The 11,415-nt window shown below is 40.8% G+C and overlaps 1 protein-coding gene across 1 annotated transcript; it reads right to left on the bottom strand.

Moving 5' to 3' along the window:
• Positions 1–6,687: 6,687 nt before the first annotated feature.
• On the bottom strand, positions 6,688–10,656 carry LOC148012022 (glutamate receptor 3.3-like). Its single transcript, XM_087669606.1, has 5 exons — positions 10,243–10,656; positions 8,870–9,438; positions 8,591–8,622; positions 8,080–8,486; positions 6,688–7,287 (listed from the first exon to the last, which is right to left on the bottom strand). Exons 1-5 carry the CDS (start codon positions 10,603–10,605, stop codon positions 6,952–6,954), a joined length of 1,707 nt encoding a protein of 568 aa, XP_087525732.1. The 5' UTR covers positions 10,606–10,656; the 3' UTR covers positions 6,688–6,951.
• Between the last annotated feature and the right edge of the window lie 759 nt (positions 10,657–11,415).

An 11,415-nucleotide genomic window follows, 5' to 3' on the forward strand; every position in this document is an offset into this window, starting at 1 on the left:
AGTATTTCTGATAGACGATCTACCAATGGATATGTGTTCTCTTTTGGGAGTGCTGCAGTCACTTGGAGCAGCAAGAAACAATGTATAGTTTCCTTATCGAGCACAGAGGCTGAGTACAGGGGTGCAGCAATGGCTGCATGTGAGGTAGCTTGGTTGCATAAGCTACTTTATGATATGCATCAACCTACAGATGGGCCAGTTGTCATTTATTGTGACAACATGAGTAGTATACACTTGGCAAATAACCCAGTCTATCATGCTAGAACAAAGCACATTGAGGTGCATTATCACTATGTGCGGGAGAGGGTTTTACTAGGTCTTATTGATCTAGTTTATGTCAGCACAGAGGATCAGGTAGCTGACATATTCACAAAGGCATTGGGCGCAGAGAAGCTGCACAAGTTCAGAGACCTGCTTGGTGTGCAGGAATTGGAATTGAGCTTGAGGGGGAGTGTTGAGATATCGAGCTCCAGTCGTGATATGCCAGGGTGACCATTGTGCATTTATGTCACCGACTTGTTAGTTGTAGATGTGGTTGGTACACCACCCATGGATAATAGCTAGATGACAGCTATCCTTATCTACTCTAGTTCGTGGTTTAGTAAGTATGCCACCTTAGTTAGTTGAGTTTGGTTTGAGACCCATATATAGGGTTCTTCTATTTCTTTGTAAGAGAGTTCTTTTGGCTTACACAACTAAGAAGAGGAAAACTGTTTTCAGCCTCCACCTGTGTGTGCATTCTCCCATTGTGCAAGCAAGAAAGCTACAAGTGAGACTCCTTCCTTCTCTCCCACAATCTTGACAATAATACCTTTAACATCAATAGCAAAAACTTTGCAAAAAAAGTAAAAAATAATCAAAATATCATTTTTTGATTAATTGCACATACAGAAAGTGCACCCTTGTCCATCACTAGTTTGATGGTAAGTAAACAAGAAGTCATGTCCTCTCTAATGTGTGAAGGAGAGTGGATGTTGAGCTGCTAAATAAGCACTTTGATTGGCAAATATGTTGCAAATTGTTACAACTATATATATCATCTCTCACTTGACTTAGGTCTCACCTATATATACTAACTCTACATCAATATGAATCATTCTTTGGGAGCATGTCTTGTGTATCTCTCTCATACTCTCTCTCTCTCTCTACATGGTATCAGAGCTATGGACGTGTAGCAACAACAAGGAAGATAAGTTGTTTCATTGTTTATACTTGATTGAATTCTTTGCACAAGTGATGATTTGATACATGAACTTGTTCAAATTAGAAGTATTAGTTAATTGGATGATAGAGCTCTCGTCGTGCTCTCGAATCCTGTCAAAATCTAGATCAAAAGTTATGACAGTTCATGATTCAAGACAGTAATTTTGCTCGAATATGTCATTCTTTATTTAAAACTGCATAGCCAATTGCGTAATTGTTAACGGATATCCATCTGGCCAACGTTCGGTTCTCTTCTTCCAAGGACAAGGCTTTTCTGGGTGGAAAGTAAAGATGATGCTAATTCTTGAAGGTGACGAATTATTTAATATTGTTTTGGGTGACTTCTCTTGCCCAGTTCAACCTATTGATGTGATGAATAATAATTCTGTGATTATTGATGGTCCATTATTTGAACAATGGAAAATTGATCATATTGATTGGATTCGTCGTGACAAAGCGGCTTGTCGTTATATATTGTCTGCACTTCCTGACTCACTTATGTTGGATGTCTTTGATCTGGAAACCTCTCATGCTGTTTGGGAGTATCTTATCTCAACGTTTGAGAAGAAATCGGTCACCGAAATTTTATATCTCCAAACTTGTTTGAAGAATCTTCAATATAAGGTTGGTACTTCTATGCACTCTCATATCGAGGCTTTTAAAGGCATTATCAATCAGCTTGGTACTGCCGGTGCTCCTGTTGCTAAAAATCAGATTGTTACTCAACTTCTTCATACCATCAAAGATCCTTTATATGACAATATCATCATTATTTTGTCTAACAAGGATGATATCCACTTTGACAAAGTATGTATATCTCTTATTGAATATTCTCAACGTCATGAGCATCATTTGGAAAAATTTGATGTTGTTTTGGTCACTCGCAAACAAAGGGATTTTGATGTTGCTTTTGTTGCTCGCAAACGTCCCGCTTCACATTTTCAGCAGGGTGGACGCCCTAATCAAGGTAGTAAATCTTCTCGTCTTGCTTATCCTAACAAACATTGTTCTTATTGTGATAAGAAAGGCCATGTGGCTTCTGATTGCTGGGCATGTCAATATGATGAGGAGCATGGAGTTACTACAAAGCAACCTCGCTCGTCCAAAAGTTTTCCTCCTTGTGATTATTGTGCACATACAGATCATCCATCTCGTCATTGTTATAAATGCAGTTATGATGAAGAACGTTCTCGAGCTTATATTGTTCAACAAACTACAATTGATGATGATCATATTCATCAAGAGCTCAATTTCGTTCATCATGATATCTCTCCAGAAAAGGTACTTCATGTTCATGATGGTTCTCTATTCATCGTTGATTCAGGTGCCACTGGAAACATGACATACCAATCGCAGTGGCTTCACAATTATCATTCTCTTCCTGTCAAGAAGTTTGTTTACCTTACGGATGATACGACTTGTCAAGTCAAAGGAGTGGGTGATTTATATCTAGGGACTGTTTCATCCACTAGAATATTAAGAGGAGTTCTTCATGTTCCAGATTTGCAAAGAAATCTTCTTTCTGTTGCTTGTCTAGTTGATCTTGGTTTGTTTGTTGGCTTTGATCATAATCAATGTCGTATGGAGAAAGACGGGCATACTATAGCAGTGGCTCCTCGACATGGTAATCTATTTGAGCTATCATTGAACGATACAGTTGCAAATGTTGTTGCTGCCCTTGGAGATGCAGATTGCAAATTATGGCATCAACGATTTGCACACTCCGATTTTGCCAAAATTCTTGATCTTCATCGTCATGGTCTTGTGCAAGGTATGGATCTTAAATCTCATCCACGTATGGGAATATATGAGTACTGTGCACTTGGAAAACACCATCGTTCGCCTTTCCACACTTCTACTTCATCACATTCCTGTGCTCTCTTGGATTTGGTTCATACCGATATTTGCGGTCCTTTTCCTGCCTCAAAGTCTCAATATCGATATTTTATAACTTTCATTGATGATTTCTCACGGTACACACATGTCTATCTTCTTCGACATAAGTCTGAGGCTTTATCTATATTTAAACAATACAAGATAAGTGTGGAGCTTCAAACAGGATTCTCTATAAAGATGCTTCGTAGTGACAATGGCGGTGAATATGTATCCAATCTATTTGATGACTTCTGTAATGATCAAGGTATTCATCATGAGTTTACAGCTCCTTATTCTCCTCAGCAAAATGGTGTTGCTAAGCGCAAAAATCGCACTATTCTTAATGCTATATGTTGCATGCTTATACACTCTGGTTTGTCTCGAAAGTTTTGGACTGAAGCACTTCTAACAGCTGCTTTTATTCAAAATCATCTTCCAACTACTGCACCTGCTGGTAAAATTCCTATAACAATTTGGACAGGGAAGACACATTCAGTCTCTCACTTTCGCACATTTGGCTGCATTGCTTATATTCATGTGCCCAAGGACACTCAACATAAGTTGGATCCTCCATGTTTGAAGGTTATTTTTCTTGGTTATTCAGATCATTCCAAAGGTTACAAATTTTATGATCCTTCTTCTCAAAAGGTTATCATTAGTCGTGATGCTATATTTGATGAGAAGACTATGGGTGGCACATGGTCGTCAGATGTTTCAAATGGTACACAGTCTTTGCTTAGTGCATTTCCTTACTTGCTTTGTGATTCTACTAATTCTGATGATCATAAACCTCCTTCACCTCCAAAGAAGATTGATGAAAATTTGGAGATCTATGTCGATCTTCCTATTGAGATAGAGCATGGATTCTATTCTATTGAATATGATGTCTTTGATGATGCTATGTCTGTCCAAGAGGATCCAATATCGTATATGGAAGCTATCAATTCGTCTCAAAGGGATCAATGGCAAGAAGCTATGCAAGCTGAGTACGATTCTTTAATCTCCAAAGGTACATGGATTCTTATTGAACTCCCCCCAAATCGTGTTCCTATCAAATGTAAATGGGTTTATAAAATCAAGACCAAAGTTGATGGCTCGTTTAATAAGTTCAAAGCACGACTTTTTGCAAAAGGTTACTCACAGATTGCAAGAGTAGATTATCAAGAAACATTTTCTCCCGTTGTGCGCTCCACAACTATTCGTATGATTTTGGCTTTTGCAACACTATTTGATCTAGAAATTCACCAAATGGATGTTAAAACGGCTTTTCTCAATGGAGATCTTGAAGAAGAAATCTATATGGAGCAACCTAAAGGTTTTATGATTGCAGGAAAGGAGCATCTTGTATGCCAGCTTCATCGTGCATTATATAGATTGAAGCAAGCCTCTCGTGCTTGGTATATTAAGATTGATCAGTTCCTCATATCTAAAGGTTTTGTTGCATGTTTTGCTGACCCAAATCTTTACATCAAAAGGGAGGACAAATATTTTATTATTCTTGCTCTATATGTTGATGATACTATTCTTGTGTCAAATAATATTGCTTTCTTGGATGCTATGAAGAAGCTTTTATCGACTGCATTTGAAATGGTGGATCTTGGTGAGATACATTCTTGTTTGGGTATTCAAGTTCAACGACACCGACAAAAAGGCATTCTTCTTCTTCGCTAGACAAAGTTTATTAATGATATTGTTAAGAAGTTTGGGTTGACAAATGCGCACTCTGCCAACACTCCCATTCTTTCAAGCTCTACCAAGGGTACATCTACAACACGCAATGAAGAATCAGCCATTCATCAACCTTTTGCTAATCTTGTTGGTTGTCTTCAATTTATTGGTTTAAACACAAGACCAGATATTTTATTTGCAGCTAACTTTTTGGGACAGTATCTTTCTTTCCCTTCCACTATTCATTGGAGTGCTGCAAAACGTATTCTTAATTGCCTCAAGGGTACTAAGGAATTTGGTCTTATTTATCGTCGTGAAGAGGATTCTTCTTTATCTTGTTCAACTTCTCTTGACCTTATTGGATATATAGACGCTGATTGGGCAAGTTCACACTTATCCATGAGATCTACAAGTGGAAATTGTTTCTTTGTAAATAGATGTTTGGTTTCTTGGTCCAGCAAGAAACAACGATGTGTTGCGGTTTCTACAACTGAAGCCGAATATGTTGCTACATCATTAGCAGCTCGCGAGCTAGTTTGGCTTCGACAACTACTTGCATATTTGGGACATCCTTCATCATCTAGTACACCTCTTCGATGCGATAACCAAAGTGCTATTAGTCTTACCAAAGACTATATACAACATAGTAAATCAAAGCATATGGCTATTCATTATCATTATGTTCGACATGAAGTCAAGAAAGGTTCCATTATGGTGGAGCATTGTCCTAGTGTGATCAAATGGTTGCAGACATCTTCACAAAAGCTCTTAGTGAAGCTCGCTTTAGCTCATTAAGACATGCACTTGGTATTGTTCCAAGTTCTTGTCTCATTGATTGAGGCATGCATCATTGTATTCAAGAAAACTTTATAGTAAATCATTTTTGTATCGTAGGTATGTGTAGGGGCTCGGGTTTTTCCCTTGTTCTCCCCAAGGGTTTTTTCACTCGCAGCTAGAGACCTTTGTTTGAGTGGGGATGTTACAACTATATATATAATCTCTCACTTGACTTGGGTCTCACCTATATATACTAACTCTACATCAATATGAATCATTCTTTGGGAGCATGTCTTGTGTCTCTCTCTCGTACTCTCTCTCTCTCTCTCAACACAAACTAGGTGTCGCTGACTTTGTGTGTAAATCCTCTCATAGGCAAAACAAATAACATGATAGAAAAGCACATTATGCCAAATTCACAGGTTTAATAATGTTTGTGCATATACAAATTTCTTGGCATGATTTTGGCTTCTTACTTCACGAATCTTACATCCAATAACTCAATTCAAGACATGCTAGTTTCAGAGATTCACAAACACACACACACACACTCCCTCCCTCCCTCCCTCTCTCCCCCCCCTCTCTCTCTCTCTCTCTCATCTAGTTATACAGTCTCCTAGAAATGTATCATAATCCATGACTCATCCATTGATTTAGAAAGTCTATAATGAACAATTTAGTACCACACATAAACAAACATCCACACATTACTCGCCCCCCCCGCCCCCCAAAAAAAAAAAAAAAAAACTACTTATTTGTGTGCATGTATGAGAACATATCTACATATACACCTAATCATTATTTTAATAAATAAATATAAAAACGGTAACATAAGAAGGAAATTTATATGTCTTACAATGTACTTGTAAAATGACATCTTATAGTTGGGTAACCGAGTATTTGTAGGCAAATAGATTGGTCAATTTTTGTAACTCTTTTGCTTCACTTCACTAAAGTGTTTTACTTAACCCCTACTCTTGCCATGCAAGCCTTGTGATTAAGTCAGTTTTTTTAATTCTCATAAATTCTATAAAGAGTCATATTGATTTTCTATGACAAAAAATATATATATAAGAAGCCATAGGCGTATCAATTGCTTATGGTGAGTCCGATGTGTTAATAGATTCCCTTTTTAGGCATGATATTTAAATTAGTTTTACATACAAACTAAGTGAAGCATCATGACTAGGCAATTGACTTCATAATCCTGGCCATGTCCTTTCCTCTCAATTCCCCAAGGTCAGATGATACCACCTCGTCCCCTTTCAAGAAATTTCTTTCTGCATGTCGCTGCACAAATATGTTACAAATAATACAATTGTTGAATGTTGATCGTAGTCACTGCTCAAATATGTTACAAATTTTGGGCACTGAATTGCAGAGGAACCCACATATGATATACATAACACGATGTACGATCATTACTAATTACACGATCCCAGGTTCATCGGCTACCCTTCTTGAGCCTCTGCTCAATGATCTCGATGTTAATTGACGTCTGGTCATGCGTGTGACAGCATTCCAGTATGAGGGGGCCTTGGTTGCGATCCTCCACAGCACGCAGATCGCATACAATCCCCCGAAGATGATAAACAGCCCAGCGAACCTGCTCAACTGTAAGTGATCAGGAGCCATGTTGGGTTTGCAGTCCCCATTTTTAACCAGGTACTTATCCTTCAGCTTCTGCAGATCCCCATTTTCAGCCATCTCCAGGATCCCCTCTGATATCTTCTTCGTCAGCAATGGTAAACTCTTGCTCACGGCCTGCAACGAAGATTCATTTTGCTGTCAATATAGCTTTCTGGGACCTCTGTGTATATCAAATGTACACTTTGATGGAGATTTCATGCTTGCTAGAATGAATGCATCTACTGATGTCAAGTGTGGACCCTATTTTGAGAGTTCTCATTTTGGCCAATACAGGAGTGGCAATGGCGCATTGCTGCTGGTCGATTAATCAAACAGGCTGCGCTTACAGGAGAATTCGTGATCGCCTACAGTAGTGGCTATGACAGTACAGTAAGTTGCTGATCACTTATTCAAAGTCAAGCTTGAGCCTGCAATTATAGGAAGAGTGATTTTCACTGCGGTTATATATAAGGGCAGTTAAACAAACAATGTGATCATTTATGGTAGTTACTTCTGATCACTTATTCGAACTAAAGCTTGAGGCTGCACTCAAAGGAGGACTGTTCATCACTTGGTGAAGGCCATCTTGGCGTAACACGGAGTCATATAACGGGCAGTGGCTCTAACATTATATATGATGCTTTGGCAGTCTCTGCCACTGCATTGCATTCATGGTTGTAATGCAGACTTGCTCCATTCTTGAACAGCCTTGGAGAAGTGCTTAATGCAACCTTGTCTCAAACCAGTGCAGTGCCTCTGGCCATGTAATACTTCTTTGAGCCAAAGTTGATTGGGCATGGCTGCCTCCATTAATGAGGCAAATGGATACTCACCTAAGGCATGAGAAATTGCCACTGTGGCCAACCGCAAGACATAGACAAAGCCAACACTCATATAGCAAGTTATAAAGGGAGTTCGGCAACTTACAAAGCCAAATCCACCAAAGTAGGCAATCTGATCGCCTGCTTTAGTTAAATCATTGCAGTGCTTCTGCAGTAAAATTTGCACGTAAGGGGTTTCATCGAGAACAGCCGCCACATTACTTTGACCTGATTGTAAAGCTTTCACATAGTCTTCTTGAGAAGCATATGCCTTTAATCTCCGGTGTGGGAAACCCAAGTGCCTTAGATAGTCTCCCACAAATGACCCGCTTTGATAACCAACAAGCTTAGTGCTACTCTTTAGCAGGCCTTCATAGCTTTGAATGGTAGGAAAGAGCTGCTGAGCAGAAAGCTGGGATGCCAAGCTTGCTGTGTAGCTAGAGTAGAAAATTAGCGCAGTGAACAGCCAAGCAACAGTAACGATGCGTCCTGTATGTGTTCTTACATACTCCTCTGCATCAAATATATCTCAGCATTAGTCTCTTGTGATCAGGTCCTGGTTGTAAGAGTAAAAGGAAAAATGGGTGAGACATTGAAGGCTTGAAACGAGTACTTACGCTGAGAAAAAAACACGCACAGTGATGTAAACCTGATCCAAAATTTTCTTTAGAAACAGTATGGGAAGGAGCATACAAATCGTGTGAAATATGTTGTGCAGGTTGCTTCAATCCGAATACATATTTAATTTTACCCTAATAGATACAGTTCAAGATCTGTCTTTGTAAGTTGAATTGCTGAAATTGAAACTAGTTATTCAGTTGTATACTGTGGCTTGATTAAGCTTATATTAATAGTCTGATTAAAAATCAGTTTGAAAATAAGGATTTATAACACACCAATAGGCATTGAGGAGCCGTTGCTTGTGGGAAACCGGGGAGTTTAGAGGAGAATGAACTGAGCGCTGAGCTTCGATTCCTAGGCTGCCATTGAAAGGCGGTTCCATGGTGGTATTCTCATCGACGCCAGTGTGGTCATTGTTGTTGCTATTCTCCTCATTGGGATGAGAAGGCACCTCATGAGGGCTTCCCTCACAAATGCGGCGCGGTTGCATACTATCTGTTCTGCTACAGCTCGTGTTTGATGTTGGTGAACCTCTCATGGTCCTAGAATCAACAGGTTCAGGGTTGGGACGAGATCTGTGCTTGCCATGCCTGGAATCCTTCATGAATTCTGGGTTCTTGTTTTCCAGGATGTAAAGCAGCATCCCAGTGGAAAGGAAGGCACATCCTATTACCAGCGATAGCTGCAATGAGAAGGGATGCAGGAAGTCCCACATGGTGGTGGGCTTCCCATGTGTGAGAGGTACCACCATCACAAGTGAGGACTGAATGTAAGGCAGAGTGAAGTCCACCTTGTCCATTCGATCTCTGTTGATCGTAAGGTCCGCCACAATGATGTCTGCCTCCTGATGATTGGGATCAATTCGATAGCACAGCAAGGTGTTAGAACTAAATCATCAGAGCAATATGTTTAAACATTAAGACATTTAAACAGATGATCCAAACACCTTCGATTTTGAAAGTTGCAGGTTTCCCCCAGTGCTTTTGAACGACACTTCTCAAATGTATAACTAAAATGAAGTTATATTTTGTCAAATTTCAAACTTCCTGGTAGCTGCTCTAAAAACTTCGCAGTTTGGTCGACATAAAACCTTGGTTTTTCGTGAACACCGCACGCAGGCACATATGCATGCGCCTGCACAAGGATGTGTATGCAGCATGTGCACATACACACAAGAAGTTTTGACAGTTGTCTGGGAAAAGGGGTTTTTTTCCCTTCCTTTTTCCATAGAATGTTCAACATCATGAGCTTCTGATGAGCACGCACCACATACCTAGGTAGGTGCGGTTGGTGGCTGCACACCCCCACCGATGTCCGGCAGCCCGATGCCTCCACCCACTAGGTATGGAGTCCTCCCTCATAGTGACTTCTAATGTTGATGTAATTCACAAGGTGTAATTATAATGGGAATTCTGCTAAAATTACCTGTGAAACCCTCCCCCTCCCTGTTTCCCGCGCCCCCCCCCCCCCACAACACACACACACAGAAAAACCACAGACACAGAAACACACATTTTGGGTGAAACCAATGATCCCCTGCTAGGAATTCGTTAGCGCGATGGATAACACCATGATGACTATTACCAGCATCACAAAGATTATATTACAAGCATGGACACAGGCAATTAAAGCAGGGAGAGGCACTGACCCTATTGTGAACCATGTCGACCATGTCATTGTAGCTAGGGGTGGAAAGACCGTCGCCGTGTCCAACAAAATGAAAGGCGGGCCGAGGGTGAACGCGGGACATGGCTTGGAGGAAGACTTGGACACAGAAGCCATCGAAGGTGGTGCTGAGGGCGGGCTTATGATGAGGGGGGCCTGTCCAGTTGACGAACTCCTCGAAGCCGACCTTGTATGGGATCAGGACGCGGAGCGGAGGGCCGGAAGAAGAAGAAGAAGAAGAAGCTGCTGCTGCTACTATTAATGGCGACACTGAGAGACCTGCAAACAGTGACAAGAAGAAGAAGACGATGATGATGACGAAGACGGAGAAGGGCGTCTGCGCCATTTCCCCGACTCCCGACTCCCGACTCCCGAGCTTATTCCGCAGTCGCCTGGTTTTCCAAGCTTTCTAAAAGGAAGTAACGAATGAGAATCAAATTTGACGGCTGTGGTCCCGACACGACACGGTACCTCGGCACGTCACACTCCCATCTAGGTAATCGTCTCAGAACGTCAATTTTACCTCTTGTACAGTGACTGATATCACCAGATTCGCCACGGCGCATGTTCGGCTATTAGTGGGACCCTCAAGGCTCAGAACGTCAGATGTGCCATGCAACCCTTGTCTTCGTTTTCCTTTTGCCTTGCTTTCTACACGCGTTAGTTAGCCTAGAAACGATCCGCAAGTCTGGCAGCGTGCAACCATCCTCAAAGGCCTAAGACTAAAGATGCGGAAGAACAAAGACAAAGTCCATGGGCAACTTGTAGGTTTTGGCTTCTCCTATTCAATTTCAAGGTGAGGATTGCTCGTCAAAACTCACAATCACAAATTTGAATCTTAAACACACCTCTCTCTCTCTCTCTCTCTCTCTCTCGTCTCCCCAAAAGTATGATGGCCCATCACATCACCAAGTCTTTGGATATGTTGTCTACACACATACCTATGAAGGCGAGTAGATAATTAGATTGACCGTGCCCATGATAGACACACATGCGCACGAAATCACCACGCATGCACACACAATTGAGTGTATGTGTACCCACAATATGGTCAACCCATACCTTTGCCACACCATTAGGTTTGGTGCACTTTGCTTGTGAGAAAAGCCATGACCCAATGAAAAAATATATGTTGAGTAAATTACATAGTGCAGAT

The sequence above is a fragment of the Lygodium microphyllum genome, chromosome 27, assembly GCF_053477565.2.
Source record: "Lygodium microphyllum isolate KBCC chromosome 27, Lygodium_microphyllum_v1.1.10, whole genome shotgun sequence".
NCBI classification, from domain to species: Eukaryota; Viridiplantae; Streptophyta; class Polypodiopsida; order Schizaeales; family Lygodiaceae; genus Lygodium; species Lygodium microphyllum.

Bases quoted from the DNA above. Each gene is read 5' to 3' on its own strand.
- LOC148012022 (XM_087669606.1), bottom strand. From the start codon at position 10,605: ATGGCGCAGACGCCCTTCTCCGTCTTCGTCATCATCATCGTCTTCTTC. The intron at 9,439-10,242 runs GTCAGTGCCTCT...CCCAATCATCAG, and splicing joins TCGACATGGTTCACAATAGG to GAGGCAGACATCATTGTGGC. The intron at 8,623-8,869 runs GTGTGTTATAAA...ATTTTGGATCAG, and splicing joins CGGCTCCTCAATGCCTATTG to GTTTACATCACTGTGCGTGT.